The sequence below is a fragment of the Branchiostoma belcheri genome, unplaced genomic scaffold, assembly GCF_001625305.1.
Source record: "Branchiostoma belcheri isolate BF01 breed outbred unplaced genomic scaffold, Haploidv18h27 scaffold173, whole genome shotgun sequence".
Lineage (NCBI taxonomy): Eukaryota > Metazoa > Chordata > Leptocardii > Amphioxiformes > Branchiostomatidae > Branchiostoma > Branchiostoma belcheri.
Window position 1 is genome coordinate 254280 of NW_017803191.1, and position 27451 is coordinate 281730.

Consider the following 27451-nt stretch of genomic DNA (forward strand, 5'->3'; position numbering starts at 1 on the left):
TATTACGCGAAATGTTTGTATATTTCCATAAAGTCCGATTCATATTTACGAAACACAGAATGTGGGACTATCGTATTCTTGTTTAATAGGATGGAATTTGCAGGTCTCTTGAATGGCTAGATAAAGGATATTACCTCGAACAAAATTCAACCTTCAAATTCTCATGCATTCCAATGTACGACTGTATCTGAATACCAAATGAGAATTGAACGCTGCCTTTCTTGTGTGTACAGAGAATATTAGCTCTTATTTCCCGCTTTGTTCTTGTCACTAGACCCGACGGTTCCTCTGTGCGCCCTTCCTGTCCGTCTGTTCCCTAAGACACCCTGATCTCAGCCAACCCTCCCCTGGCTAGGCTGCTACGCAAACACGGTAGTCCGCCGATTGTTCCTCCATTATCCACGTCATTGGCGTATTACCTTCCCTGCCGCCCCGGGCTGTAAGAGATGCCCGCAAATAGAGCCTGGCGACCGCCGGTCTTTACTGCCAGCAATCGGCGCTCTTTTGGCGTGCTGAACTGTGGCCCGGGGGCGAGCTAGCCGCCTCTCCATTGGCCGAGCCGCCTGTCTCTACAGATGTCCGACATCCTATACTGCAAATCTCTCCTCCTCGCCGGGCGTGATCAAGATGCGGCAGGATGATAAAGGTGTATCTTCTCCACGAGCTAATCCTCGGGAAAATAAATTTGTATAATCTTTCACTTCCACGCCACATTCGTCACACCGGCGCTATAAAGACGGGGATAATATTTCTGAAACCCGCATCAATTTGGGACGACACTTTTCCCACCGTGAATAATGACGCTGCGGTGTGCTGTAGGGCAAATAAAATTCTTCCGCATAAAATCTAAGCCTCGCGGGCTGACTGCAGTCTAACAACGGCTTTCTTGTTGATTTTGTAAGACAAGGGGGTTACAAATGACCGGAATTCTTCACAAATAAACGCCTCTTGTTTGACAGTAAGGAACCGGCTTCTAGGATATGACTTACGACCGTTCTAGAGGTACGACCTATGAACTCAAATAGCGTATAATGCAATATTCGCCAGACTATACAAGCCTGTGAATATCTCTAAACGCCAAGCGGCGTGACAAGAATATACATGTAGGTTAGTATCTAAACAGACAGGCGACAAGACGAAATATTTTAGAAGGGAATTCGCTTTTATTTCAATGCGATCACTCCCCTGCTAAAAAGCCGCTGACGTAGTCAACGTCGGCCATACATCTTTATATATATGTACATATACAAAGTCAATAAATAATGCCACTGAGATATGACCGGACAAGGTTCTCTACACAAGAAACTCCGTTGAGAGACCGGGTGGTGAATGTAGGAGACAGATAAAGAAGCTGTGCAATGATCGTTATGTCCGCCATCTAACATTTTCACTGCTTAAATCTCACAGAGACTTTCTCTCTTGTTATTCTGGTCTACTGCCACAACTCCTTAATCGCCCCCCTCCCTCCCCTTTTTCAAGACATGACAATGCAAGCACAGACGATCAACATGGACACAATAAAATATACAAGCAACGTAAACTTGCTGGACGGACTGTTGTCTGGGGAAAACAGTGATATAACGGAAGGTTTCACCATCAGATTGAATGACAGAAAGTATCAATGTTCTCGATATTGTTTGGCCAAATCTGCTAATGATAAGAACAACGTACTCAATAGTTGTATCGACTCAGAATAGTTAACAACTTTCCGTTTTTGTAAGCTCAAAGTATGTAATCGGGAACGTTTATAGCGAATCTTTGTAAAAATAGAGTCCGTGTAAAACTAGAACTGTTTCCCGACGCTAAAGTCTCATGTTTTGCATGGCGGTTGAGTTGGTAATGGTGTGGATTTCTATCTCAACATATCGTGGTCGAGCTAGCGGGAACAGTGGTCGTTGGAAGGAATCAGTTCTCTGAGACAAGATGAGCAAAAAATGGCGGCAAAGTTTGAAGCCCTGGCAATAGGGCAGTCTGAACGTTTGAATATAGCCGTGTTTCTTTTTTGTGACCTTCCTCCAACACACTCATTCCTCAAGCTCACTGTCATGAAGAAGAAGAAGTCAAGAACAGATCTTCAAACTGAATATTTACACATAAGAAACGATATGCCTCTCTCCGTAACTGTATGTGGTTACTTTATCATCACCGTGGAGGAAGCGGTCACAACGATATCAGCTGGTCGTCTTTAGCAGTGCCTCCTGAGACTAAAACTCACATTTAATATGGTGGAACCTCAAAAGATATTTTTGTTATTGGAAGAATGCTTGACAGATGAAGGCCTGGTTGCAACCTCTCACTGTGCTGGGCAACGAAGACAACACGACCATCATGTTTCCACGCAAAGATCGGACAGACAGTAGAAAAAACGGGAGTATGGCTGTATCGCACAAGTCATTTTTTTTACTAAATCATTTTTGGCGCAGCTTTATATGCCCGTCCCCGTCACGTATACGAAGATCCTGGCCGGCAGGTGGTTAGGTACAGGTCACCGGGTTAGGAGGACTGGCTCCGACGGGCATCTCTGGTCCTCCCGGCGGGGGCACACCGGGTCCGTTCCCGTTAGCTTCGCTAGGTCCTCCCGGAGCCGCCATCCCGGGCCCGGGCTGTGAGGTCGGGACATTTCCACTGTTGTGGTCGAACGAACTTACCTGCAGGTCAACACAAGAAGAGAAGAGCATGCGGCATTTTGAATAATTCAGTTATCTCCAAGTCAGTTTTACTTCTATTTAACTTCGTGTCCCATAAGTACACATACACACGTACGTGTGGGGTGGAAGCGGGGAGATAGGGCGTGTTTGTTCTCTAATTGAGCCCTGCCCACCCAGTGAACTACATGACCTGTGCAAGCACACCTATCTCTGTCTTATCTTCCCTTACCAGACATGTGATGCCCTACTGACAGTCACAGGCGATAAAAACCAAACAAACGCCAAACACAGACATAATCTAGACGCTATGATGTTACAATTATGCCGCATATACATACTAGTACTATACATCCACATACTAATTACCATCTGATTGACTATAGCTTGGATTGTATTGTATTAAGTGGAAAACTACGGGGTGAACCATGGCGAAGGAAAGAGTGAACCCATCTCTTTCGCGTGACGGCACAATGTGAGATTCCTTTCCAATCAGCAGTGCCGTCGTCTGAGTCTCATCTCTCGTGCACAGAGATTACAGTGATGTAATTTCCAAAGGCCATGATCATTACTGAACGTCACGACTTCGCTATACGTCATACAGGTGGCGAAAGGTTGTCTCTACAGGCATGTTCAAAGTTTTCTTTTTTCTTTCTTTCTCCTATCGCGGAAAATTTTGTGATCAGAAAAATGACTCTCAATTAGAGAGAGCTTGCCCACCGGCCTTGAAGACTACACGGGTTGCACTTTGGCAAAGGTTGTTCTCCCATGTTGAAAGGATTTGAGATGAGATTGTAGGTTTGGAAATCACGACCTTTTGTCAATGTATTCCCGAATGTGAAATGTTCTGACATTGATCTAACTCTTGTTTCCAACTGTGCCCAACTTGTGAGAAAGTAGAAGCATGCAACTTTGGATTTGTATTAAAGGGTATCGCACCGGAGTATGACTGTGAAAGCAACTTTGGATTTGTTAAAGGGTATCGTACCGGAGTATGACTGTGTGGATGGAGGGTCAGTACCATCATGCCTCCCCCACATGGTAGCTGAGCGTGGACATCCCCGGATTTCTACACATGAGTACAAGGGCACAGTAAGAGCTCAGCACATGCCTAGCATTGTGATTATCAAATCCGCATTTCAATATGATACCCCGAACCATTGGGATGATAATTTGAATAAATAGCATTGTCAATAGCAATGTTGGGCTGGCGGTTGAAATTTGACGCGGACAACGTATAATATACTATTGGGCTGATTCGTACGGAGTTGGGACATTCATTTTCAGCAGATCAAGCTACCAATACGACAGTTTACATTGAAAGGTAAATCGTAAAGCGCAGTCGCCTTAAACATAATTTGTCCGGTGTTTAGTATGTTATAAATGTTGCTTATGTAGAAATCAAGACATCAAAGTACGCGCATTTCGTGAGAACCGCACATTTACCTGTGCTAGTCCATCACGAAGCCAACTTAAATCATGTAAAATCGCGACCTGACAGCTAGAAAATAAAGAAAGCCAGAAAAAAGCCACTACTCTGCCCACAACTCGGTACCGAAACTCTGCCCATTATTATTCACCGACCAGTTATACAAGGGTCTAAAAATTAAGAAGGTGGAGGATAACAGAAAGTGTCTCACCAACTGTTGAAAGGCGGGCTGTTCTATATCACTTTGCAAGGCGAAGTCGCTGAGAGCTTTCCATGGCGGTGGTTGTTGGTAACTCTGTACTTCTACGGGGTTGGCCTGCATCTGGCTCTCGTGTCTGACGGGCTCCTGCGCCACCATGGGCACGCCGTTCAGCCGCCCGATCCCCGACATGCCGTTAGGGCTGGCCGTCTGCGGAGAGAAGGTTAGTCCGTGGTGAGAAGCTATCGTGCGACAGTGGAAAAACAACAACACACACTGAGGGTCGGAGGGGATGGAAAAACAACAACTGAATTTCATGAAAAAAGGCATTTTTACTGATCGCAGAATTGACAATTTTGATAAATTTGAGAAATAGTAATCATCAGATGATTATGAGTGGGTGCTGTTAAAAAAAACAACAAAATTTGAGTGCGGTCTATTTCTCTCTCTCTCTCCTTCTCCTCTCTTTCACAAGGGTTATGGGACGTTGACATTCACACTGACACACTACTACATGGTACAACACAACACAGACGAGTTGGAGAAGGGTTTTAAACAAGTCGTACTACAACCAACAACAAGTGTTTAACATTTGTTGTTGTTGCTGCTGCTGTTGTTGTTGGAGGAATGGGAAGGGGTCCGCATATGTGTACAGATGCTCTGCAGTATCTGTTGTTGATGATATGATTTTTTCTATAATAATGGTGAAATGATATGAGCATGAAGACATATGCTTTGATGACGGGTACATGTTTTTATAACGTGCGGTTCTACACACTAGTACAACGTGTTCTTGTATTTACCATGTCATCGGGTAGCGTGTCCCACACGATAGAGTCTGAAGAAAGGTCCTGCAAAAACGAAGATCATACAAAAAACTTTTAACATTTTTTACATCGGCTTTCCTCGAGCCAAATGAAATTTTAAGTACAGAAGAACAAAAACAAAAATCCACAACATCGGAGCATTTTTGACAGACACTGCAAAGCGTCTGCAGAATTAATACATAATATGTACAAGTTAATGCTGTTATTGTTAAGGTTATTAAGATGCAACGCAAGATACAACACACTAAGGTAGGGGATATATGATAGGACTTATTGTATGACAGTGTCACGGAAACGGATTAAGTGGTACGTACAAGGTTGGCTTCCATAAAACCCTCAAAACCATCGAAACAATAAGGAACATTAATCATTCTGATGAAGCGTCTGTCGTTCAACTTTCTAGCTAGAACACCTTGCAATGCAATGGTCTTAACTTGCTCTGAAACATAAATACTGTTTTCCACTCAAGTAACAAAAGTTTCTCACGAGGAAATTTACCTTACGTGATGCTACACAATTTAGATATTTTCCTAGTTGTCCATGAATTCACAAGAGAAAGATATAGAAAGCAGGGAGTCACATTCCGTAACCCTATAAGCCTTGTCACCTCCCATGTAGGTTTGTAAAGCATGTCGTTACCAAGGTCGCACTAAGAACTGTACATCCAGACAAGAACAAGAACAGTAGACTACACTCGGATAGAAATCCGAACTCCACGCACGCACAAACTTGCAACAAAACCGTAAAAGTCGGTCCTCCAGTGGGGGTCAAATGATCCCGTCAAGGTCAAATTGAACAATAAAACGGTCATCAACGCATCGGTCGTCACCACTGCCTCATCATATCGACCCCGGCTCACGGTTTTTAACGAGTTCTGATATGTCCTAGTCGCTGTGTGCACTCGTCATTCCTTTATTTTCAACTCACAGTCAAACAGAATGCATCCCTAGTCTTCTGCGTACATGTAAACACTGTGCATCTTTTGTACGGTATTATGAAACATCGTACTTTTAACAAGTAAACAGCTATCGCTCTGTGAACAGTTAACGTCCGGGCGTTGATCTCGCACAGGCATAGGAAAAAATGACGAAGAATCGGACGAAACGAAGAAAAAAGCACTTTCAATATGTACTTGAAAACCTAACGAAGAAAGAAAACATTTCAGATGACTTCGCACGAAAATCTCTTTCTACATTCCTTAAGTTACATATGAAGGTACAAAATATATTTTGGCAAGGAATATTGTTAGAAACGGCGGAATCTAACATGTTATTTTCATGAAGATTTCAAAGCCGTTCTGTGATGTGGGTAAGAATTCGGGCGCGCGAGCTCTACCTGCTAAACGTACTCGTACCCCGTACCAGAGCGTTTCACCGTACGAAAACCACGGTTGCCAAGTACAGGTTTATCCCAAAGAAACATATATACACAAGGACAGCAGTTGTGGGGATAAAATTCAATTTCAAGCAATACTTGAATACGTGATTACAAGGAGTGGTGAGAAATACGAATCATGTTTAAAGCATCAAGACGGCAAAATATCAGCCACAGAAATGTCCGACCTTTGGCATCTCACGAGAGTTGGGATGTGGAAGTCGCTCAGCGGGCACGTTCAAGTGTTACATATCGTCACAGGGGGGAACACGCTCCTTCTATTAGCAAACATCGCCGACCTATCTATCCACAGATACACATAGTCTCAATAAAAAGTCTAGGTACTGAAAAATTAGGACATGAAATGACCAAATGTTGTTCATTTGTCCCCATTTTGGAACCTTCCTACTTGCTAGGTATGATCTGTCCATTTTCTACAAACCGTTACAGTACCGCTACTGCACAGTGTTTGCTGGATCGTTTGGCGTAACGGTTTCTGGTGTTACTTTAAAACGAAAATATCTCTAATTTTAGAAAAATGTGATCTTTCATTCCTGTACAATACATGATTTTACGATGAAACAAAGTCTCAATTCTCAACACTCCTGTATAAAATATTCATATTCAAAACATATCTCATGGTTGAAAAGAGAAAAATATAAATGTAGTCATATTTTTTCGGTTATTACCGTCATTAATCATGACTACAGTAAATTACTACCTCACACTAGTAGTGAGTGCCCATTAAAGTACGGGCGAATTTATAACAGATGAATAAATAACACAGTTTTCTGTTCATTGTCCCAAAATAGCTATGCGACGATTGCTACCTTGGTTTTACTGTCCTATTTTGTTATATAAATGAAGTTGACATTACGTTGCGAAGAAGTTGCGCAACGTTCTCAAGCAAAAGCAGCTTTAATTTGTTCTACTAACTTAGAAGATTTTTTTCACAGATTGCGCGGAACAAGTCCAGACCGCTGGGTTTCCAATTTAGGTCCTTCTAAACACCACATTACGCCGGGGCCATTATTCAAGGACAAAACGTCGCAATTGAAAGTACCAAAATGATAATGGCGGGATTATAGACGTGTTTAAGGCTTAATAGCAGCTGCACGGGCTAGCCAAGGGCAAAATGTTGTACCGAAGTATCACGGCGAAATGCAAACAAAGGTGAGCCTTAACCCAGTGACAGGTGGACCGGGTGAGGATAGGTTTGTAACGGTCAGGAACGGTACTTAGGCAAAACATTTCCAATGGTCCCAACAAGACGCCGAGACCCGATAGCCGTTAGAATCTTTACACCGTGTTTATACTGTCACCAGATACGTCCTGATCACTAACGGTACACAAGATACCGGTGTACAGTTCATCAACTCGGGCCGATATAGATTAACGTTTTTTATGTCGACTTTTTTTCCTCTTCGTTTCTGAAAGCCCGACTTGCTTTAACAACTAAATGGAAACATTGCAGGTTCTAGTCAAGTTGCAAAATGCACCCAAAATAAATTGTAATGTGTATGAAAGTACGGAGGTGGTATAATACACTAGATAATGTATTAGGTCGTCAACGTCAAGACGAATATCGGATCTGTACGTTTTAAACATCTTTCATACAAATCTTCCTAACATTTTGGGAGAAAATGCGGCCCGCGTCTGAGTGAAATAAAGGCACGGTTACATTCGTCTAACGATCTTTGTCGTATGATTTTCAGAGAGGTTGTTGTAGAAACGGCCGTCGATAAGTATTTATGGCAACCTTTTTTTCTGTCACAAGACAGTTGTAATTTTGTACGATACTTCCACGACAGTCGTAAGAGTGTCCTAATTTTCCTGTCGTAGATCTAAACTGTTAAACCGCTCGATGAATGTGAGCAGCCATGTTGGAGCCGAAGCGCCCGTGTAGCTCTAGCTCGGCATCTCGTTTCGAAACTCTAGAAGCTGCAGGTGACAAAGGACAACTGATGGGGTGTAAAGTAGGCACCGTTGTACTGCTAACCAGTGTACATAAACCGTACTTAGGGATGACATGATTCCGTAAGGACATCACAGGGAACATTTGTTGTTTTAAACAGAGAAAGCAAAGAAAGTTGTCAGGACCTGAGCAAACCAAGTTTATCAGTCCGGTATGGCCGCCGCGAGCCTGTTTGACAGGTGGATCCATAACACATTCTGGAGCAACAACACTGCGTAGTAACAACGCTATGTTTTTCGTGGGTGTAGATTCTTGCTCAGATTAAGTTCAGATATTTTCCTCTGAGACAAAACCTACACTTAATCTCGTTAACCTATTTCTTACACTGACTGGTGTTTACATTTCGATCATACAAACTGCCCATGGAATTTTACCTCACTACCGACATGTATGACTGTAGGGCGCGTTCCTGGACGTTGGTTGTTGCTATTACCCGGATGTCACAGAACGATAACAAAAATTAATCAGGAATTTGCCGCACTTTGCGCTGTTTGTTTTGCTCGCATATAAACCAATGAGATTTCTCGTTTCGACGTTGATTGGTTTCGAAGTGTACATCATTACAAACGCGTACCGGTCTTGTTTGTATTAGATGTTTGTAGCTAGGAGATTATCCATACATATTTTGCTTTAAAAACAGCATAAAGCAGCTAAATTTTCTCTAGATTTTTTCTCACCAAAAACTTACCAGAACAGATATAGTTGTTAAAAGACATCTGGCAGCAAAATTATACGTTTTCTGCACGGAAATCGCGAACGATGGTCCCGAAAACAGCCTGCGGCGCGTCCCTCATTTCCCATCGGGATCGCAGTCCGAACCGGCCGGTAACCAATTTGTACTACATTTTACCTCACAGCTTCTTATACCACAGCAAATCAGTGTACTGCTTTTTTGTCATCGACACAACACGACAGGTGACCAATGTAGAACAAACAAGGTTACGTGTGATGTTTCCCAACCCGGCTAGAGGTATATTATAACGTCGTAACATGTTGTCACCGAAAAACAACTATATTTCTATCGGACTCCATACGGGAGGAACAAAGAATTTCCGTCCGTAATGTCCCAGGGTACCAGTATAGCAGTTGCGCTCTGGACAAAGCCACACAAATTGACTTTATTCTAATATATGATGTCGAATGGCTGGCTTCAGCTCGTCTGTCCTAACAGGAGGGGGAATCAGACGTGCGGAGAGCATCTCATTATTTCCCATTTTAGCTAAGACTTCGGCATACAGCTAGCCACTTATGCGTTATCCCCGTATTTATACAGACGCCACTACGGCATATGCTCCCGTCCGCGCACCCATTTTTCTTCCCGCTAGTGGGACGGGGGGAGGAATTATACCGGGGAAAGACAAGAAAGCGGGGGAATTGGCCTAATTCAATCCATCGTCTGCCCATCTGTTCACTTCAGGCTTTATCAAGTTTCCCGAGCTGTGAAACACAAATCCTTTTCCGCGAAACGAATAGGTCCATTTCAAGGCTGGCTGGGCCCGTTGTGCGCCGTTCTTTGGGGGTGGTGACACCGGTGACTGCGGCATTTGATGGCCGTGTGCTGCACAAGACGGGGCGAACATTATGTCCTGAGGGCTACTGCATGCCCCATCTGCGCAACTATTGCCAAAAAGGACGCACAATGTAAGGCCAGGGATGAACCAATTTTAGGGATGAGTAAGCCCTATAGTAACACAGGACCTGGGGTGACAAGTGTTAAGTTAACATTTTCAAGAAAAAACAACTCAAAATGTTGCCCCAAATATTTCAGGCCGCGCCATGTTAAAACATGCTGGCATGTGTTATTGTTCATTGTTTTTATTCCTCCAGGTGCAAAAAAATTACCCTGGGTTATTCTTTATCTTAGCCTTTGTCGTTGGTGTTTCTCGGTCCAAAACTTCACTCCTTTACAGTGATGACAAAGTCGCCCGTTTATCGTAAAAAAACCCAACCCTGCCCCGACTTGGTAGCTACTGATCGCCCAGGACCGCCCTTAACACAACCGTGCGCTAACAAGCCGCCAACATTTCTGTGACATCAGATTGATTCATCGATAAGAACGGCTGTTAGGTCCCACCCAGACCCACGCACGCCAACCTCGGGTCTAAGTGATTCTTTAGTTTCTCTCTGATGAAATAGTTTATGGGTTTTTCATTAGCCTGGCCGCCATTTGCGGTATAATTAGAATACGATGAAGTTACAAGTACTCGGAGATGACCTTTCTGTTCATGGTCACTTGTCTAATGCCAGAATAAGAGAGCATTCTTAAAGATTTGAATCAGTCTGCTGACAAGACGTCGTCTATGAAAAGGTAAGGAGGCGTCTGGTTTCTTTTGCTTGTGTTTGCACGAACAAATCGTATGCACACCTGTATAAAGGTAAAGGTCAACTGTCTAGGACAGGATGTTGTCTACTTTTGGAGACTTTGCTGCTCGATTACATTCTTAAAGTCTACCGTAAAGACCACTGAAATGTTTGTATTTCTTGGTCTTTCCCTTCCTATGCTATCAAGTTTGACAAACATTTCCAAATCATGGAATATTAACCAATGTGCCCGGAACTAGTTAGTTAATTTCAGGTTATTAACCCCTAGTTATTAACTAGAACTAACCGCCATGGCGTCCTGTGGCTTCATTGAAAAGGTATGAAATCGGATATGAAATCTGACAAACAACTTTGAGCAAAATCCCATCTGGAGGCTTTGTTTTCAAATTTCCGTATTTCTGTTGGAGTGTATCATGTGTCTTAAACAGGAAAAACACCACCTTACATATATTATCAGTGACCCCACATGGATATGCATGTATACGAAGTGACTGTGAGTGAGCAAGACCCATCTCTCAAAATTTACAGTTTTTATTTCGACAAATCGTGGCATCTTTCTTAATTTGCACCTAGAACCTAGAAAGATTTTGACAATAATTTGGGAATCTACTATTTATCTACTAGTGCCGAGTTCGTGCTTTCTACGAGAACAACATACTCCACCGTGCATACTCAGTTGCTTTGGTAGACTTGTATATGAAAATCTACTTCCGTGTCCTGTTTAGAGATAGAGGCTATTGAATAATAATATGATCCCGTCCGTACAGAAGGCGATGTGCGCCCGAACATATTGAAGTAGTAGCGCGAGACGACCCCTGTCCGCAGATACATGTTTTCCTGATGAAGACTAAGAGCCTACAGACAGGTGACACATTGAGCGCCAGACAAAAGAAAGTGACGAATGGATTCGTCGCAAAGTGGCGAGACCGAACATACGACCTTCACTCCTAGGTTGCAAATGAGAGTTGTGCCCCCGGACAACGGCACTTCCTACCGCCGCCACCTGGCCGCTGACATTGCCGGTAGCATTCGAGGTACATCCCTAACGGATCTCGAGCATTCTTACAAGTCCGAGTAGCTAGTAAGAGAATCTCATGCTGCAAATCTCCAGCTATGTACCGATGACCAAAAGCTGTAATGACATGGACCGAAAGGCTACGCAAGTTTAGATGTGTATTTGTAACCGCACTCACCTGTTTTGAAGCTTGTTCTTGCATCTGTTTCATGAGGATAGATTTCTTTTTGTCTTTACATCGTTTGTTCTGGAACCAGACCCTGATGACGCGGGGTGACAGGCCCGTCATCTCCACTAACTGTTCCTTCATCAACGCGTCCGGCCGCGGATTGGCCGCGTAGCAAGTCCGTAACGTGTGCAGCTGCTTTTCGTTCAAAACTGTTCTGACTCGGGTGGGTTTGTGTCCGTCTTGTTTGTGAACCTGTGGTCTTCGTTGGTCCGAGCGACCGTGGGACTCAGGGCGAGCTGGTTGTAAGTTGGAGGGGAGAGGGGGTAAAGAAAAGGTGGTCAGACAAACACAAGCACAACGGTACATCATGAAATAAACTACTTATGTATATTGTTAGCGGAGCTAAAACACACTAGTCGCGAGAAAAACATTGACAGTATTTAGCTCTTATGGTTGTCATTGTCGTAATCTTGTCTTAATCCTATGTATATTCAGAGGATACATGTAATGTGTATGTTCTTTGGGGGAGGGGGGTACGGGTGAAGGGTGACTACTCCCACAACCCCGCCCAGTGCTACTAGCCTTTCTGCGCGGTCCTGGCCACGGCACGCCGGCACGCGACTCCTGCTGCCGGGCAGGGTCAGGGAACAGTAGGAGAGCGATTTTCAACCTCTATTTCGACGTGGAGGAACAAATAAATCCTAAGAAAAAGCCGTATTCTGCGTACACTATAGCTATCAGCGGGAGGTTGCGTACGCTATGTGATAATACCAAGTACACTATTCCAGCTTAGTGGACGTCTAATGCCCTGTAACAATAGGCGTAATCTTTGGCACATAGAAGGCTTGTTGTAGGGGCAATTTCTCTGTGTAAAACTCCCTGTACACCTCTGGATGTTGTTGATAGGATTACAAATTCTCAAAGCTGATAGAAAACCCCGCTGACGATCTTATTTTATTCATATAGTGTGTTCTGTGACATATAATTTAAGAAAAAATACTAGAAGAGATCAACATTGCATGCAAAGGTTTGGGTTGAATAATGATTGAAAAAAAATAATGGCATGCAAAAAGAAACACACAAGAAAGGCTATATGTGGTCGCTGATTTGAGGTATTTGCTGACTACCACTGATTGTTACACACATATAGAATAGTAACGTTTATATCAACTACACGGCAATAAAGTCGTTGTGTAGAAGTCCAAAGTCCACGGCAAGATGTTTTAGAGACAATTTTCCCTCCCTCTATGTAATCACTTTTTATAGAAAGATTGTGGTTTGCTGGACATCAGGCCTGTACGTGTCCGCTTGGCCGGGTCAAAACTAAACTAACAATTACGCCCCACCCCACTTTCCCTCGTCAGCCAGTCGGCAGGCATGCCATCTGCTCTCCGCACCACCTGTTTGGCCTGGGTTCCGCCCGATGGTAAAGTCAACATATTAGTGCCTTATTACTCTACAAGGTACATACACACAACTCAGGATGTTTGCGTCGATATTCTGGAGGAAAGCTTGGCTTGTAGAGGCGGGTTTTAGAAACAGCTTACCTTGTATGATTACAGACACCCGACCCGTGAAATAAATGCGCTAGAATAACCTGTCTGGGAGAGTACACATTGGCTAACCACACTGACACGGACCAAACTGAATGTAGTACATGTGCCGCGGGATTTTAAAAAAATCGACTGTATTGTTCTCACTGAGACATGAAAAATGTTTCTGTCAGTTCTAGCCTCGTGTTATCAAAGAGATTTTTCTGTCAACAATTGTGGTTGACGCCGGAGCAGCCAGATGAAAAACCAACAGAGGTGACAAGGCCACGCCACGAGGATGGCTCCCATACAGTACGACTCAATCTACCGTGAATCCCAGAACACATACTTGCCACAATTACCGCTAATCAGCTTGTCAGCGAAACGGTACGACGCGAACATTTTTCATCATCGCTACAAGGCCTCCCCCATTTTCACTCCAACTAATTTTCTGGCATAGCCCGCGGGCTCTGCACGGGTAATTTGGACGGTGTTCCGTGGTCTGAAAATGCGCGGCGCAAGCTGTCGCGCACCGGGGGTACCCATGGCCTGCAGCTATACATCTGTAGTCCGGCTATAGAACTGACGGGACCCACCTGTCCACGACGACTTCTTTATCTCTTTTTTACTCGTGACTACAGTAACAACAATCCTGGAAATTTCCGCACTGAGAAATTTATGAACGTTACGGGCACTTTTATATAAGATATAACCAACCTTGTATGCATGCTTGTCTGTGCCATTCAATAATTACTAAGACCATGTATTTTTTCCAGCAAGGTAGGAATGGTTTGCGTGAATTTTAAGGTTTTTCCATTCCGGGGCTTACGGCACACTCTAGCCAGGACCTACATCGGGACGGGCCGGGCCTAATCGCTGAACTAACGCCGGTGGTGGACGCACCAGACGCCGCGTTGATTACGTGTACGCCACTACAGCCAGCTAGTCCCCGAAATTACCCCTCTCCAATCAAAATAAAAAGTGGCACTCCTAGCCGAAGAGTGGTCTCAATCCCCTGTCGAGTGCGGCATCTACATAGAGAGATTACCGAGCACCACGCCAGATTTTTAAACAACAGCCCGAAAAGAAAAAAAATCCTCAGTCCAAGTTTAAGTGTTTGTAATTTCCAACCACGTGCATTTCAAACGTGCACCGCTCCATAAATGGAAGATGACTAGTTAACTCACTTCTAGCTACACACTTTTGAACTAGTGGTCACCTCACTAAACGCCGCACATACTCAAGTTTACATTAACGTTTTAAAACGTAGATGCGAAGATAGCGCGTTGTATGGGGTCAGGTTTAGGCTAATGTGCATGTATGTAAAGATCGCCTGATCCCATTAACTACAGTACACCTTACAGCTACCTGTGCTATGTTGTTGAGTAGAACGGTGCAGTGATAGCTGTACTTACTTGCCATTTCGAGGTCGGTACTTCCCAGACTGGCTCTACCGTTAGAATCCACATTGTTTGACGCCCTCTCCAAGACCTCGTGGTCGGCCTTACAGAACAGACCGTCCTCCCTGAGCGCGAACTCGTCCCCGGGAATAAGCTGCCGGCTGCACGCCACGCAACGAAAACAGTCTATGTGGTATATCTTGTTCCTCGCGCGCATAACGAAGTCGTTCTTGGTGAAACCTAGGCTGCACTTGGCGCACTTGGTTCCGAATAACCTGCAAATAGAAGGGAAACGACTTTGCTGTCATATGTTCTGACCAAAAACATAAAGTTTGTATGTACTCATATTTCAACACGTTCGGTATTCATGAATGATACACCTTCAGTATAGGCTCTGTCCCATGACAGCAGTGCTACTCGGGTGTCTCCCGGCACCACAGTAACCTACAGCCGTGTACCGGTAGGACTAAAATCATCCCAAAAGCACGCTGTCATTTCTCGAGCTACCAGTCAAACAGGCATGGTCTCTATAATCGATTGTACGGGAGTGTATCCATATACAAGGACTGAATGGCACAGCATGTGTAACGACGCATTGAGGCTAATTCAGACTATGCATGTACGGGCCAGGTGGAATAACACAGAGGTCATCACAACCTGAGAGGCCAGGGACAATAGCTGACCATAGAACCACACCGGCCAGGTTACACCGAACACTGAGTTCAGACTGGAAAAACTCTTGCCGTCCAGTCTGCAGATAGACGTGTTCCTGACCTAATCTGTTGTTGATTTTTCTAAACGATGCCGTCTTTTGGAGACGGGATTAGCTCTGAGTGTCTACGGGACAGGTGCAAGGATTCACCCGAAGAACGTTCTAAGACACTACGGTGCGCGGAAGCGCAGAACTGCTTATACCCACGTTGGATTACGTTGTTGTAATACACCGATTTTTGGGAACAAATTATTTCTGCAAGCTTTTTTCAGAAACAGTTTCTGTGGAGGGGGATTATAAGTGAGCTGGTTTACTTGGTTACACGAGCCTAGCGTTACAGATTAAGGGAGCCAATATTTGAGCATCAAAAGTCGAGATTTGTCGAGCGAGCATTTCTCGTAAACAAATCCGGCACACGTTTCTTCCCCAGTCAGATTCCTCGCAAAAATGTGTTTACAAAATGTTGGAAATAGAGAAGAAAGCAGTCTGCATAATTTTCATAGCACCGGTAGCATTCGTAGTTTGACAAATGAGAAAACAATGATGCTTTGTTGATGTCTAAGTGCGGTACATTTGACGTACGCTGAACTACCGTGCACGTTATAAGCAATAGGCACAAACATGTTTTGCGCTCTCTCCTATTTTCCGACGCAGGTCTAAATATTACGTTTCCAGACAAAATTATTGGTACAACAAGAGCCGTATTCTCTGCGCTGCTCTGAATAGGAATCAAACTACATTGTATGTCTTTGTTTTTTGTTTAGCACACATTGGAGCTGTCAACAAGTGAGCGATGGGGTCGTTTTTCTCAGTATCCTTTCCATCAACCAGTGAAGGTTTTAGAGAAGATTCGGTATAAGTCCAACAATCCTGTCTCCCGAGACCCGATCAGTAGGCTATCTAGGTGGTAAATGTGGTTGTACTTAAAAACCTCAGATATCTTCTTTTGCAAAAGACTTTCTGGATATCAAAGGAAATTGTACTGTCCAGCTTTCGGTACAGATGGTCACCGGTAGGTTTCATCATCAACTTTTGTGTTATGATAATCAGGCCCAATAAAATGAATTTGTCCCTCTCTCCAACCGGTGTTCACATACATAGACAGGTGGGTCATCAGGCCAAGAACTAAAAACTACATAAAAACGTCAAGTGATTATTCATGTGACTGAGCCAAAAAATACCGGAAGAACGCAATGTTATAAGCAACGTAAAGAATAAAGACATAGAATCGTGTAAGGTTAGTTTACGTAAAGTTGACCTATTGATGTGGACCTCTAATTTTCTGTATGTGTACAATAAACGTTGCAGGGACAAAACAGAAGCTAAGCTATCGGTTGATCTAGGAGCCTATCAATGCGGTATGTGTGTATAGGGCGGGGGAGGGGGGCATTCTCCGGGTGTAGGGCCGGTGTGGCATCAAGCACTGGCATAACACAGATACGGTCAGTTTTGTAACACATTAGTAGGGGTGCGTTACGATATCACTGGAACCCAAAACCTCAGTAAACCCCGCCTCGGCGTGTAACAGCGTGATTAGTGGAAAACCCACATGTGTGTTTTTCTTCATTTACATGCTGTGCGTTTGAGGTACGCCTTGTCACGGAAGAATGCAGTAAATCATATATAAAAACGACATCACTTCAACAACAATATCCACTTCGTATAGGTGTGTGTGAGCATACACTACAGTGCACTAGATAAAAATTTTAACGAAATATCATCACCTTTCATATGATGTATTATTCCTTTTCAGAAGGACTACTTTCACACAAAAATCAAACTGAACAACACGCTAGTTAGTATATATGTATACACAGGTGTATGTGTATAAAAGTAATAAAGTTGTAGACCTCACCTTACGTAGCACCTTTTACAGTACGTTTTGCCGTCCCTCACGAAGCAAGTGCAGGTTTCGTCTAGGTACTGGTTGCAGTCGGAGCACTTGAGGCAGGCGGCGTGCCACTCCAGGTCGGGCGCCACCCGGAGGATGTACTGGTCGTGGATGTGCGACCCGCATCCCACACACATGGCATTACGGCGATTTTCTGGTTTAAACGTGTGTGAGGAAGACAGGAGACAGTGTTAAGACACTTCAACAATAAACGTAAACCTAGCTACTTTGCTGCAACTGAATGGTCTTAACACATAGGGCAGGTAGGGCAAGGCATATGACATTTCAGGTGCTCGATTCATATACAGCTAGTAACGGCAACCGCAGGTCACGACCATGCACGCAAGTTCACATCTAGACTGTCGGACTATTCATGATTGTTGACAGCCTTGGGCAGTAAAATGACTTTTTTTAGTATGCTGTACTCCTAGAACTAAGTTGTCATGCTCGTCGTTAACCAGAAAATTTGATTTAACAGCCGTTGTTGGCAGATCACACGTAAGGCTATGAGTGAAGTCAGAAGGGTCGGTACTTTATTGCATGTTAATAACAGTGTGTGGACTGAACATCTGTATAGTCAATGTCCAGCGAACTAGTTTATCAACCCTTTGCTTTCATATCCTTTGCGTAATTTTCTTGTTCAGTAGATGTCACCGAAAAGACTTCCTCATTCGTAGGAAGGGTCTAACGAGAATTAATAACTTTCCCAGCAATAAACAATGCGGGTAAAGGAGAATCCCTTTGTCGTTTTTTGTCTTTTTGCGCTGACGCTGCTATCCACTTGGGGGTTCCCACAAACAATAACCTCAACATAAATCCACTTTCAATGATAAAAGAGTAAGTAATAGCCGGCGTGCTTCCTAATTGAAGTACAAGGATTCTCACGATTGTCTTGGAAGATAAGCATGCCCAGGGCCATTTTGATTACTACATGTGAGAGGGGAACCAAGTGGACTTTGCGTTGTAACTTACAGATTTGTGGGAGGGGGACTTTTTAAGCCGTGTGATATGTAGGAGTTCTGAGTACCAGAAATGTACAGGTAGCATGCTTAAGGTTTTGGTAGGTACAACAAGAACACTACCATACTCATAGCACACACACCGACATACACACTCACACGTACAGAGACAGGGCGGAGCGAACTAGCCGACCACTGACTGGAACAAATGGCATAATGACATACAATTAGTCTAACCAAACGTCACGAAACTGTCCTTTTGATCGGTCAGTCTTCGCGTCTTTCAGGTTTAAGACAGCATAAGTTTGTCTTGTAGTGTGAGCGGTAGGAGAGTTTCGTAGCATGCTGGCACATGGACAAAGCCGTTTCGCGTCTGTCAGACTACTGTGGTTCACCACTACTGGCCAGGATGATACACATATCATGTAAATTTGGTGTGTGTCCGCTGGCCCCATTGTTTGAGGGAGGTGCCATATGCCAGCACTGATCTGGGCCAGCGACAATTTTATCGAAGCAGGTGAATTATTATAGCGATTTGTGTTCAGCCAACACAGAGCCGTACAAATGTCAGTGTGCCACCCGTCTGCCTACTACCTGTACGGGCCGCTCGCAAAGTACAGGCCGTAAAAACATGCTGGGCAAACAACTACAGACGGACTTTTTTTACTCTGTAGTCTTGAAATTCTGTGTCACAACCCACTAATTTTGCTGTATATATCTACCTGCTGAGAATATATGACAACACAACGATGTGGCCCTGTGGTGCCTTGCGCCAAACAGGTCCCCGTACGACAGTACTACTACCGGTGCCCAACACCACACTACGGGCCTGGCTACCTAGGCTGCGTGGAATGTACAAGCATGGATTGGTAGAAATTTGCCGTGAACAGGACTTCTGTTTTTTACGTGTGATTTGAAGACATAGCCAAGGCGTTGAGTTGACCATAACAAGCCAGGAGTTTACGACGCCCCATACAGAGTGTACAAGTAACCAATCCACGCTGCCAGGGACAGGCACTATAGGGTATACATGTGGGTACGGTACGGACTCGGTGCGAAAGGGTCTTACTTTTGGGAGGATCGCCGGGCATCGCTGCTGACTCGATGGGTGGTGAGTGGTTCATGAGGCCGTTGGTCCTGGTGATCTCTACTCGCACCGCCAGCTCGCCCCGTCACTGCTGCCAATTCGTGTAGTCAGAATGGGTGGTCTGTACTGATAACTCGTGTGCCCAGCTGACACAAAATACTTAAAAAATTCCCAACTCTCTGGGGCGGGTAGTGCGATTGGGCACGCAGCAATTTTCTGAGCACGTGATGACGGTGACTTGAGAGACGCCTGCTGATTGGTCGTCGCCGTTCGCTCGTCGCGGGTTTTCCGTGACCCCACCAGCAATGTTTATGTGTAATCAAGAAAGGTTCTCTTTTTAACCTTCTCGGTGTAATATTTAATCGCCAGTACCTGCAATTGCATAATATAGACGGGATTAACTTGTGTCTTTGAACGGCGAAGAAACGCGTACTCTGCCATTATCAAGAACCAATACCAACACAATTTATGACATGAAATATCGGAAGTTTGGTCAGAAGGGGAAAGGTATCCCTAACGGTTTGTGCGGATGTGTATGCGACTGACGCGTTGTCTATATCGTGTCTAAAAATACATTCTTCTCATGATCTTAATCCTTTCTACACATTGACAGTTTGAGACAAACCAGAGAAGCTTGAAGTGTAAAGACGTACGTTTGTGAGGGTTATAAGAGAGGAAAAACAAAGGCTCAAAACTGGCTGAGATGGTGTCAGGTGTACAGGTGTGCTCGACACATCGTACACTACAGACCGACTGGTCGCCAAATATATGCGAGAGTGTCCGCAGCTGAGCTAACTCATGCCGAACTCTTAGCCTTTGCGGCAGGCTACCTTTAGTAAATTCCGGCCTGCGCGCATGGGGGGACGGAGTGTTGAAAACTCCGGCCCTCTCCCGAAGTGTACAAACCTGAGGTAATTAGTATGCCCGGGCCGTCGTCACCAGATTAGCCATGTTTACAGTAGGTAACGGACTGTGGTCAACTCTATGTATCCTTGTAATGAGCTTTACGCCCGCCAACTGTGAGCATCCTATTGTCAAACGTGGGGATGTGACAATTTGTTAGCGGTTCTCCGCCTCTCATTGTCTCGGGGTGTGGGACGCACCACTGTCATGTAGGGAGGGCGGAGGGGCGGGCGGGGTCCGGTATAATCCGCGGGACACTATCTGCAAGTACAAGCAGGGTAAAACATAGCGGTGTTGCCGCAACCCTGCACCACCACCGTTCTAGGTTACTGAACCGCCCCCATCAGGTTGCCAAGGACGAGATTTTTTTGAAACTCGAATGCGGCTCCAGAGAAAACTAAGTAACTTTGCAGACAGGGTCACCCCCGTCTTGTAGTCGAACCACAGCAATGATATTGAAGTAATGTTATACCAAAAGTCTTTGGGTTGTTCGAAATATACGATATAGGGTGACTTAATAATTATTCAAAATACGAAGTGGGGATCCATGTCTTCGTAGCTATGTTTGATATTATTATTAAACCAAGCCAGCTGCAGTATTTGAGATAATATGCATATGACTGGCTGCAGTATATGAATGCATGTGTTTCATGTGGTAAATGTCGACTGACTGAGGTAAGGTGGATCGCTGTGGTTCTCTTACCAATGTGCACTTTTTTCCTAATTACTTACACGACGTCTCCAAGTGCATGTGCATGTCTTAGTTCTCAGCTGCACTCCCTAAAACCTGTGAAAAACTAGTAATCAAAAGATGAGAACTTATGGCTGAACTCATGTGCCCAGGTCTTTCTAACCCGGTCGCCCGCTAGGAGAGTTCAGAGTTGGGGGTTGGGTGCGAAGTTGCACTACGAACCCTGGCCCACTATGGCCCACCAGCAAGTGGGTAATTTTTGGAACATCGAGATAAGATTAGGCGAGTCAACGAACGGTACTATTGGCGGCACACGACCACAGAATGGCCCTTACACAATCATGCTCACAACAAGTACATTGGTACAATGTAACTCAAGAGCAGATTGTTTTACTGTTTGGTTTTTGTATCAATCATGTCTGACTACTGAAAAGGGACCGGTGCGTTCACCAGCTCATAATCACAAGTAGGAGAAAGCGCGGAGAATCGTCAGCCAACAAAGGCGAGAGTGATATGTAGGGTTCATTTCTGTGCATGGTTCAGGGTATATTTTCTTGTTGTTTAAAGCTTGGCGCCAGGAAGGCCCGGCTCGGCAGCCAAGACTTTTCCGGCCGCGGTTTGGTAGTAACTCTGTAGGTGGGTTCCCACCTGTCCTCGCCCGACAGGTTGGTTGGATGGTAGCAAAGTTCACCCCGCCACCACAATCAAAGTCATCAGTACCGTTTTCGGTGAGATTGAAGCCTGTCTGGGACGCGGTGTGGATCATATACCGTCTTTTTGTGGCTCTGTCAAGTGGGTTCAGAGGTGCTGTGTACAAAAGTAGCCGAGGAGGAGGGGCGGCTGGAAAGCTCAATGCGCTCGGCGTCAGTTCTGTATGGAGTGTACATCTGAGCCCGTGACAGTCTCCACCCTGTGAGCTTGACACCAGCGGAGTCTATTGAGGTTTCTGACCATACACTGACCCTACATGGTCGCCTGTTCTTCCCGGCGCAACTTTAGCCGGCAGGGTCGGGACCTGGGCACACCGGGGCGTGTTTACGGGTGCCATGTTTATTATTCCCGCGGACTACAGGGTCAGACCTCGGCACGGATCGTCGCCAGCCCGACAGGTGAGACGGAGCGCTGGCAGGTGGGAGATCGTGCTTCGTACAGAGAGGGACCTGTCAGTGAATGGGTCTGAAGGAAGAGAATTGTTACCTGTCCTTATTCCACTTTGTTTTTGCGCGGTTTGAGCCGAGGAAGCCAAACAATTAGAGGTGGAGATACACGGTATAATGACTAGGTGCACGCCCGGCGAGGCTGAATGGGACGCAACCCGATAAGGGCCGGACCCAGACTTGCTGCCGCCACTGAGCAATCCTAAGCGGGATCCTGTTGCGATTACCTGATCAATGGGCACACAAGCGAGAGCCGGGCTATTGTGGCGTTAGACAGCGTGTTTACCTTGGCACACATTCAGCCCACAACCCATGACAATTGTTGTTTTATTTTGTGGACCCATGTTTCGGCTCCTTCCTGGCTGGGGCCTGCCTGTTCATGAGAAGCCGTCACACCGTTTCTTTTTTTTCTTCCAAGCCAGGAGAGTTTGCTCTGCGGTGACCCCGCGCACAGTCTGACAAGAAAATGCCACACACAAAACAGTACGGGCCTGAGGCTTCCACTAATTATTTTATCTACGAATCTTCACAATAGAGCAAGCCCCGCCTCCCCACACGAGCAAGCCCCTCACGCTGGTGTGGTAATCTGGTATTTGCCTACTGAAATTAGTGCGAACATGCCGTGTGTGTGGCGGGGTAGTGTAGGGAGATTTTTCTCTCAAGTTGCAAGGCACGTCCATATAACTGTGCGACCTCAGCTTGGCATGCTAAGCAAAAGCCACGACTCGAACATTGCCCTTGCGTAGTAAAGTTGTGTTCTCAAGAATGTTCGGTCCGCTTTGGGCTTCCGAGATTTAACATAGTTAGCGTTCAGAACCGTTGACACTTCGACAGAACACAATTAGCAACAGTTTCACAACAAACAACAACCTGTGAAAATCACCACCCCAACCCCAAACCTTAAATACGGGGGAACGAACTATATCATGCTTTGATATCATCATGATAAAAAGAATAAAAAGAAGAGAATAAGAATAAGATAGTTGTCGGTTTGCGAAGAAATTAACACAAATGTTTGTATACTTGATTTGAGAAAGGTCAACGCACATGGTACGTCTAAATGGATCACAAGAAGTACCACTTTTCACTATTATAAAAGAAAACATATGACTTAACCAAGAATCGTTTTATACTAAAAGTCATCACAAGCTTAACCATCTCATTTACACTAATCGAAACACACGAAGTCAAATTATTATTTCATTGTATATGATGTCCTCAACTTAATTTTCAGTTGTCCGCATCATAGTTTTGTGCAATACCTGTTACTGTACATTTTGAATAACAGTGACTTAAATATGAGTAAAATACAGCGTGCAACACACCAAACCAACCATAGCGCCTTCTACTATTCTAATGCAATAATATATATAATTTAAAACAAACATGTTCTACGTTTATCTGTTGAGAAGAAAACAGTATAACAAATATCATACGAACTGGTTCAATTACACAGAACTTCATCTGCGTCGTCAACAATCACGCCATCGATAATGCAAATAAATGTATCGAGGACAACTTCACACGCCGCGGATCATGGTGCCGACACCTAGCGGAAATGCACAGCATTGCCACTCCGAAAACTACAGAATGCCATTTCTTTCAGACAACGAAGCCGGCCGCCTGCAAGGCGTGTAAAGCGCTGCTTGCATCATCACTTTGATGCAGTCCTGACTCTTATAAAACGAGAAAATCTTTCCCTTTCGTCTATTGACTTTCTCTTGAATATAAATATCTGATACAGTACTTGAGAAAATAAACAAAGTCCCATTTGCGTAACTTCTTATATATGCAGTCTCAAATCTACTTGCAAACTTGTATGTTTAACCAAGGAGATTTAGAATCAAACCTGGCGGACAATACTTAGCTATAGGTCACTCATAGTTGTGTGACGAAAAATACCGTATTAATCAGTATGCTTGATAGTTCATGATATGTGTGATATTCAGCCTCTTATACGACATTCTACCTCGCTCGCGTAAACCTGCAACGCTTCTAGAAATGTACTCGTACGTGCTTATCAGGATATTTGACTGTGACTCATGTATAATTCAACGCTAGGAACGACATTTGTATATCTATTTGTACGAAAAAATACCGAATAAGTTCGTGTACGAAGTGTACTTACTATACACATTGTAGTCAATAATATACTCATGATGTTATTCCTATTTCTTGGTTGCTCATAGACATTGCTACTTTTTCTGTTTCATGTTCCGGAATTTCTTGGCATTTTCCCCTCAAGGCAAAACCAATCTGCAGTGGTGCCAACACCCAAACGTAATCTTTTGCCAGCTTACTCTAGGCAATTTTCCATGTGAAAAAAAACTTACAGTTCATAAGAAAAAGGCTATAAAGATTGCGATATAAATGTTTCACGATATACAACACATTTTAGCAAACAACTTTAAAACGCAGTGGTCGACTCTTTCCGATGATGTCACGAACTCTGTTTAAAGGTTTAGTACATCATAGCTGACAGTTCTGCTGACTTAAATGCCATTTATTGATATAGCATTGTAGATGACTTCTTAAAAAATGTTATCACCTCTTAGAATTGAATCAGTATCAAGACAAAACTTGTTCTGAGCAGTTCGCTATCAATTCTCTACTACCATCAAATTTAAGAAAATAGACTCTCAGACTTTGGCAGTAGCTTAGAACAGGGCAACACATTTTGCTGTAACACGTTTGATACCTTTGTGTGTTTCCCAAGTCGTGAGACACACACAGGAATGTTGACATAGTCGAACGTTGTTCACACACAGCCCGACACATGTACAAATACGCAGGACTGTTATCTTGGGTCCCGTCTGTGCAGTTCACAGATACTTGTGTCAACTCGAACTGCCTCTTTTTTCACGGATGTCGGAGACCGCTGTTATTGATTACAGCAAGACAATTATTTTCTTATCACTTCACGGTGTTGTTCTAAGAATTGATTGAACACTTGATCCATGTTTGTTCGTCGGCGTTAGGTCGGAACAACCTTTGGCGGGTGGATAACCTTTTGTAGCGAGCCTACACTTGACCTGGTCGCAGGCAAATTTGCTTGTCTGTAGTAGAGTTCTTACCGAAAAGCCGCACAAAGAAAGGAAAACTATCAAAGAGAATGTTGTACACAAAACGAACACTGATAGTGGTGGTGATATTAATAGCGATAGCAGCAGGAAAATACAAAGTCTAAAGTACTAGCATCTAACTTACTTATATAAACGCGGTTCATAATAGATCATATCATCATATGTCGTAGAAGTTGTCTTACCAGTATTTACGTTATAGATACAGTAAATGGTTGCAAATCAATACAAATGAACACAGACTGCACCGGAACCGTACTCGGTAAACTGGACATATGCACAGCGCTTTCCAAATCTACTTCTTAACTTAAAAAGTTCGGTGTAAGAAATTGCTTAACTGTAATCTGTTGATAAATGTCAATTTTATCACATGTTTTAGTTTTATAATACACGCATAGCACAGCTACGATATCTTACATTAACTTAAGGACCCCTGTACATGTAATGACGTTAAAGCAGTTTAGCAGATATTTTGCATTCTGTGAAATTCTTCTGCCCTACTATGTGCGGAATATATACACAAGCAAAAACGTCAAACGAATTACATTTCACTATGATTACCACAGCCCTCATATCTGATTAACAAAACTACAAAAAATGAAAATTACACGCATTTACCATAACGCATATCTATTTCGCGTCAACTTTCTTCCTACATATATGTGATCCAATAAGGAATGTATTTTTTTACAGATTTCAGCCCAGGCTGACTGACTACAGGTGCGATGTTTCTCTGACCAACTTCGAACGATCCGTCATCAGGTCCACCGTGACACCTCCACCACCGGGCGCTGTTCAATAGTTCTGCAGCGCAAGTTAAGTGGTGTTAAAGGGGCCCTGTCCTGTAAACAATAGTGGTGATGAGAATGATGCTCGGTATGTCGACTCAGAACAGTGCCGTGGACGCTTTCCGGCTTTGTTCCTTGTTGATTGCTTGTCTTCCTGTTTTCCGGCTCGTCCGGACTTTATGATGAAAACATTGATGGACTCTGGTAAGAAGAGTAGGAAGTCCCGTGACGCAATGTTTGAGTCCCGTTAATTAATCGAAGGCTGACATGCGAAGAGTTTCTTACCAAGTAGCAAAGCAAACAGAGCAATTCTCTCTGAGGTTGTGGGTTAGAACTAGAAGAATGGTAGCTTGAGACACTGTTCATATCCGTCGTACGACTTTTCTTTGTCGTAGGACAGAACCAACCGACAACAAGGCCAAGGATCTACAACATTTTTCGCCACATATCTGTTGCATTCTGTACGGCACATATACGACTGTACCACAAATGCCCACTTGGGGGGCTTTGCCCCTAGGCCTGGATTGGGATACTTGGTGTTTCTACAGTATGTTCTCTGGTACGATCATCACTATCATGTTTTATTTTCCTCCTCAGAAAGATATACTCATGGAGAAAATGAACACGAAGGGTAGGTAAAAAGATATCGGGCTTCTTCTTTACTACGGAAGAATGTTTGTTATGGATATTAGGGTAAAAAAAGTTCAAGGCTTTCCTAGCAACCAACTTGGTTCTCTTCACAGCAGATTTTTCAAGGTTTCCACTGCGTGCGCGCCCCACACATAGTCTGTGTAAAAAAATGACGTGCCGGACCACTGATCCAAGAACCCAACAGTTGGACGGTTTTGACTGATTACCACCGGGAGCGGTAGGCGTACGTGGCAACTTCAGCGTTTTGTTCTGAACCTCAGCAGGCATCTGGCCAGGTCTACATCCATTATCCACGGCTGCTTACGGCTGTCCACACTTCCGACTGCCGCCATGCACCCCCACCTGCCGTCGGCAGGGCCCGCGCCGGCCAAGGACACACATCACCGCCCATCACAGAGTGATGAGTACCCGGCGGAAATTACAGCGCGCCGTACGCGGCACACATACCGGTCAAGTTCGGTGTTTAGAACGGGCAGCGTAGCGTCACGGAACCAACTGTAAACATCAACAAGATTCATGTCGGTTTAAATAATCACGATCAAGGTCAAGAATAAGCGAACGGAAAAGAATAGGACAATGTGTTACTGATACGTGTCACTAGTCTTTATTACCTTACATTAACTCCATACCAATATTTCAGTATCA

General features: G+C 44.2%; 1 protein-coding gene across 2 annotated transcripts; it reads right to left on the minus strand.

Moving 5' to 3' along the window:
- Positions 1–1143: 1143 nt before the first annotated feature.
- Positions 1144–19754, minus strand: LOC109466991 (insulin gene enhancer protein ISL-1-like). Of its 2 annotated transcripts, XM_019764877.1 has the most exons (8): positions 19519–19754; positions 17455–17644; positions 14903–15162; positions 11965–12251; positions 5077–5124; positions 4286–4483; positions 3634–3714; positions 1144–2648 (listed from the first exon to the last, which is right to left on the minus strand). In XM_019764877.1, the coding sequence occupies exons 1-8, from the start codon at positions 19571–19573 to the stop codon at positions 2475–2477; spliced, it is 1293 nt and encodes a 430-aa protein (XP_019620436.1). In that variant the 5' UTR covers positions 19574–19754; the 3' UTR covers positions 1144–2474. The 2 variants fall into 2 exon arrangements, with proteins under 2 accessions (XP_019620436.1, XP_019620437.1); XM_019764878.1 differs by lacking the exon at positions 3634–3714 and having other exon boundaries at positions 19519–19751.
- Positions 19755–27451: the final 7697 nt, after the last annotated feature.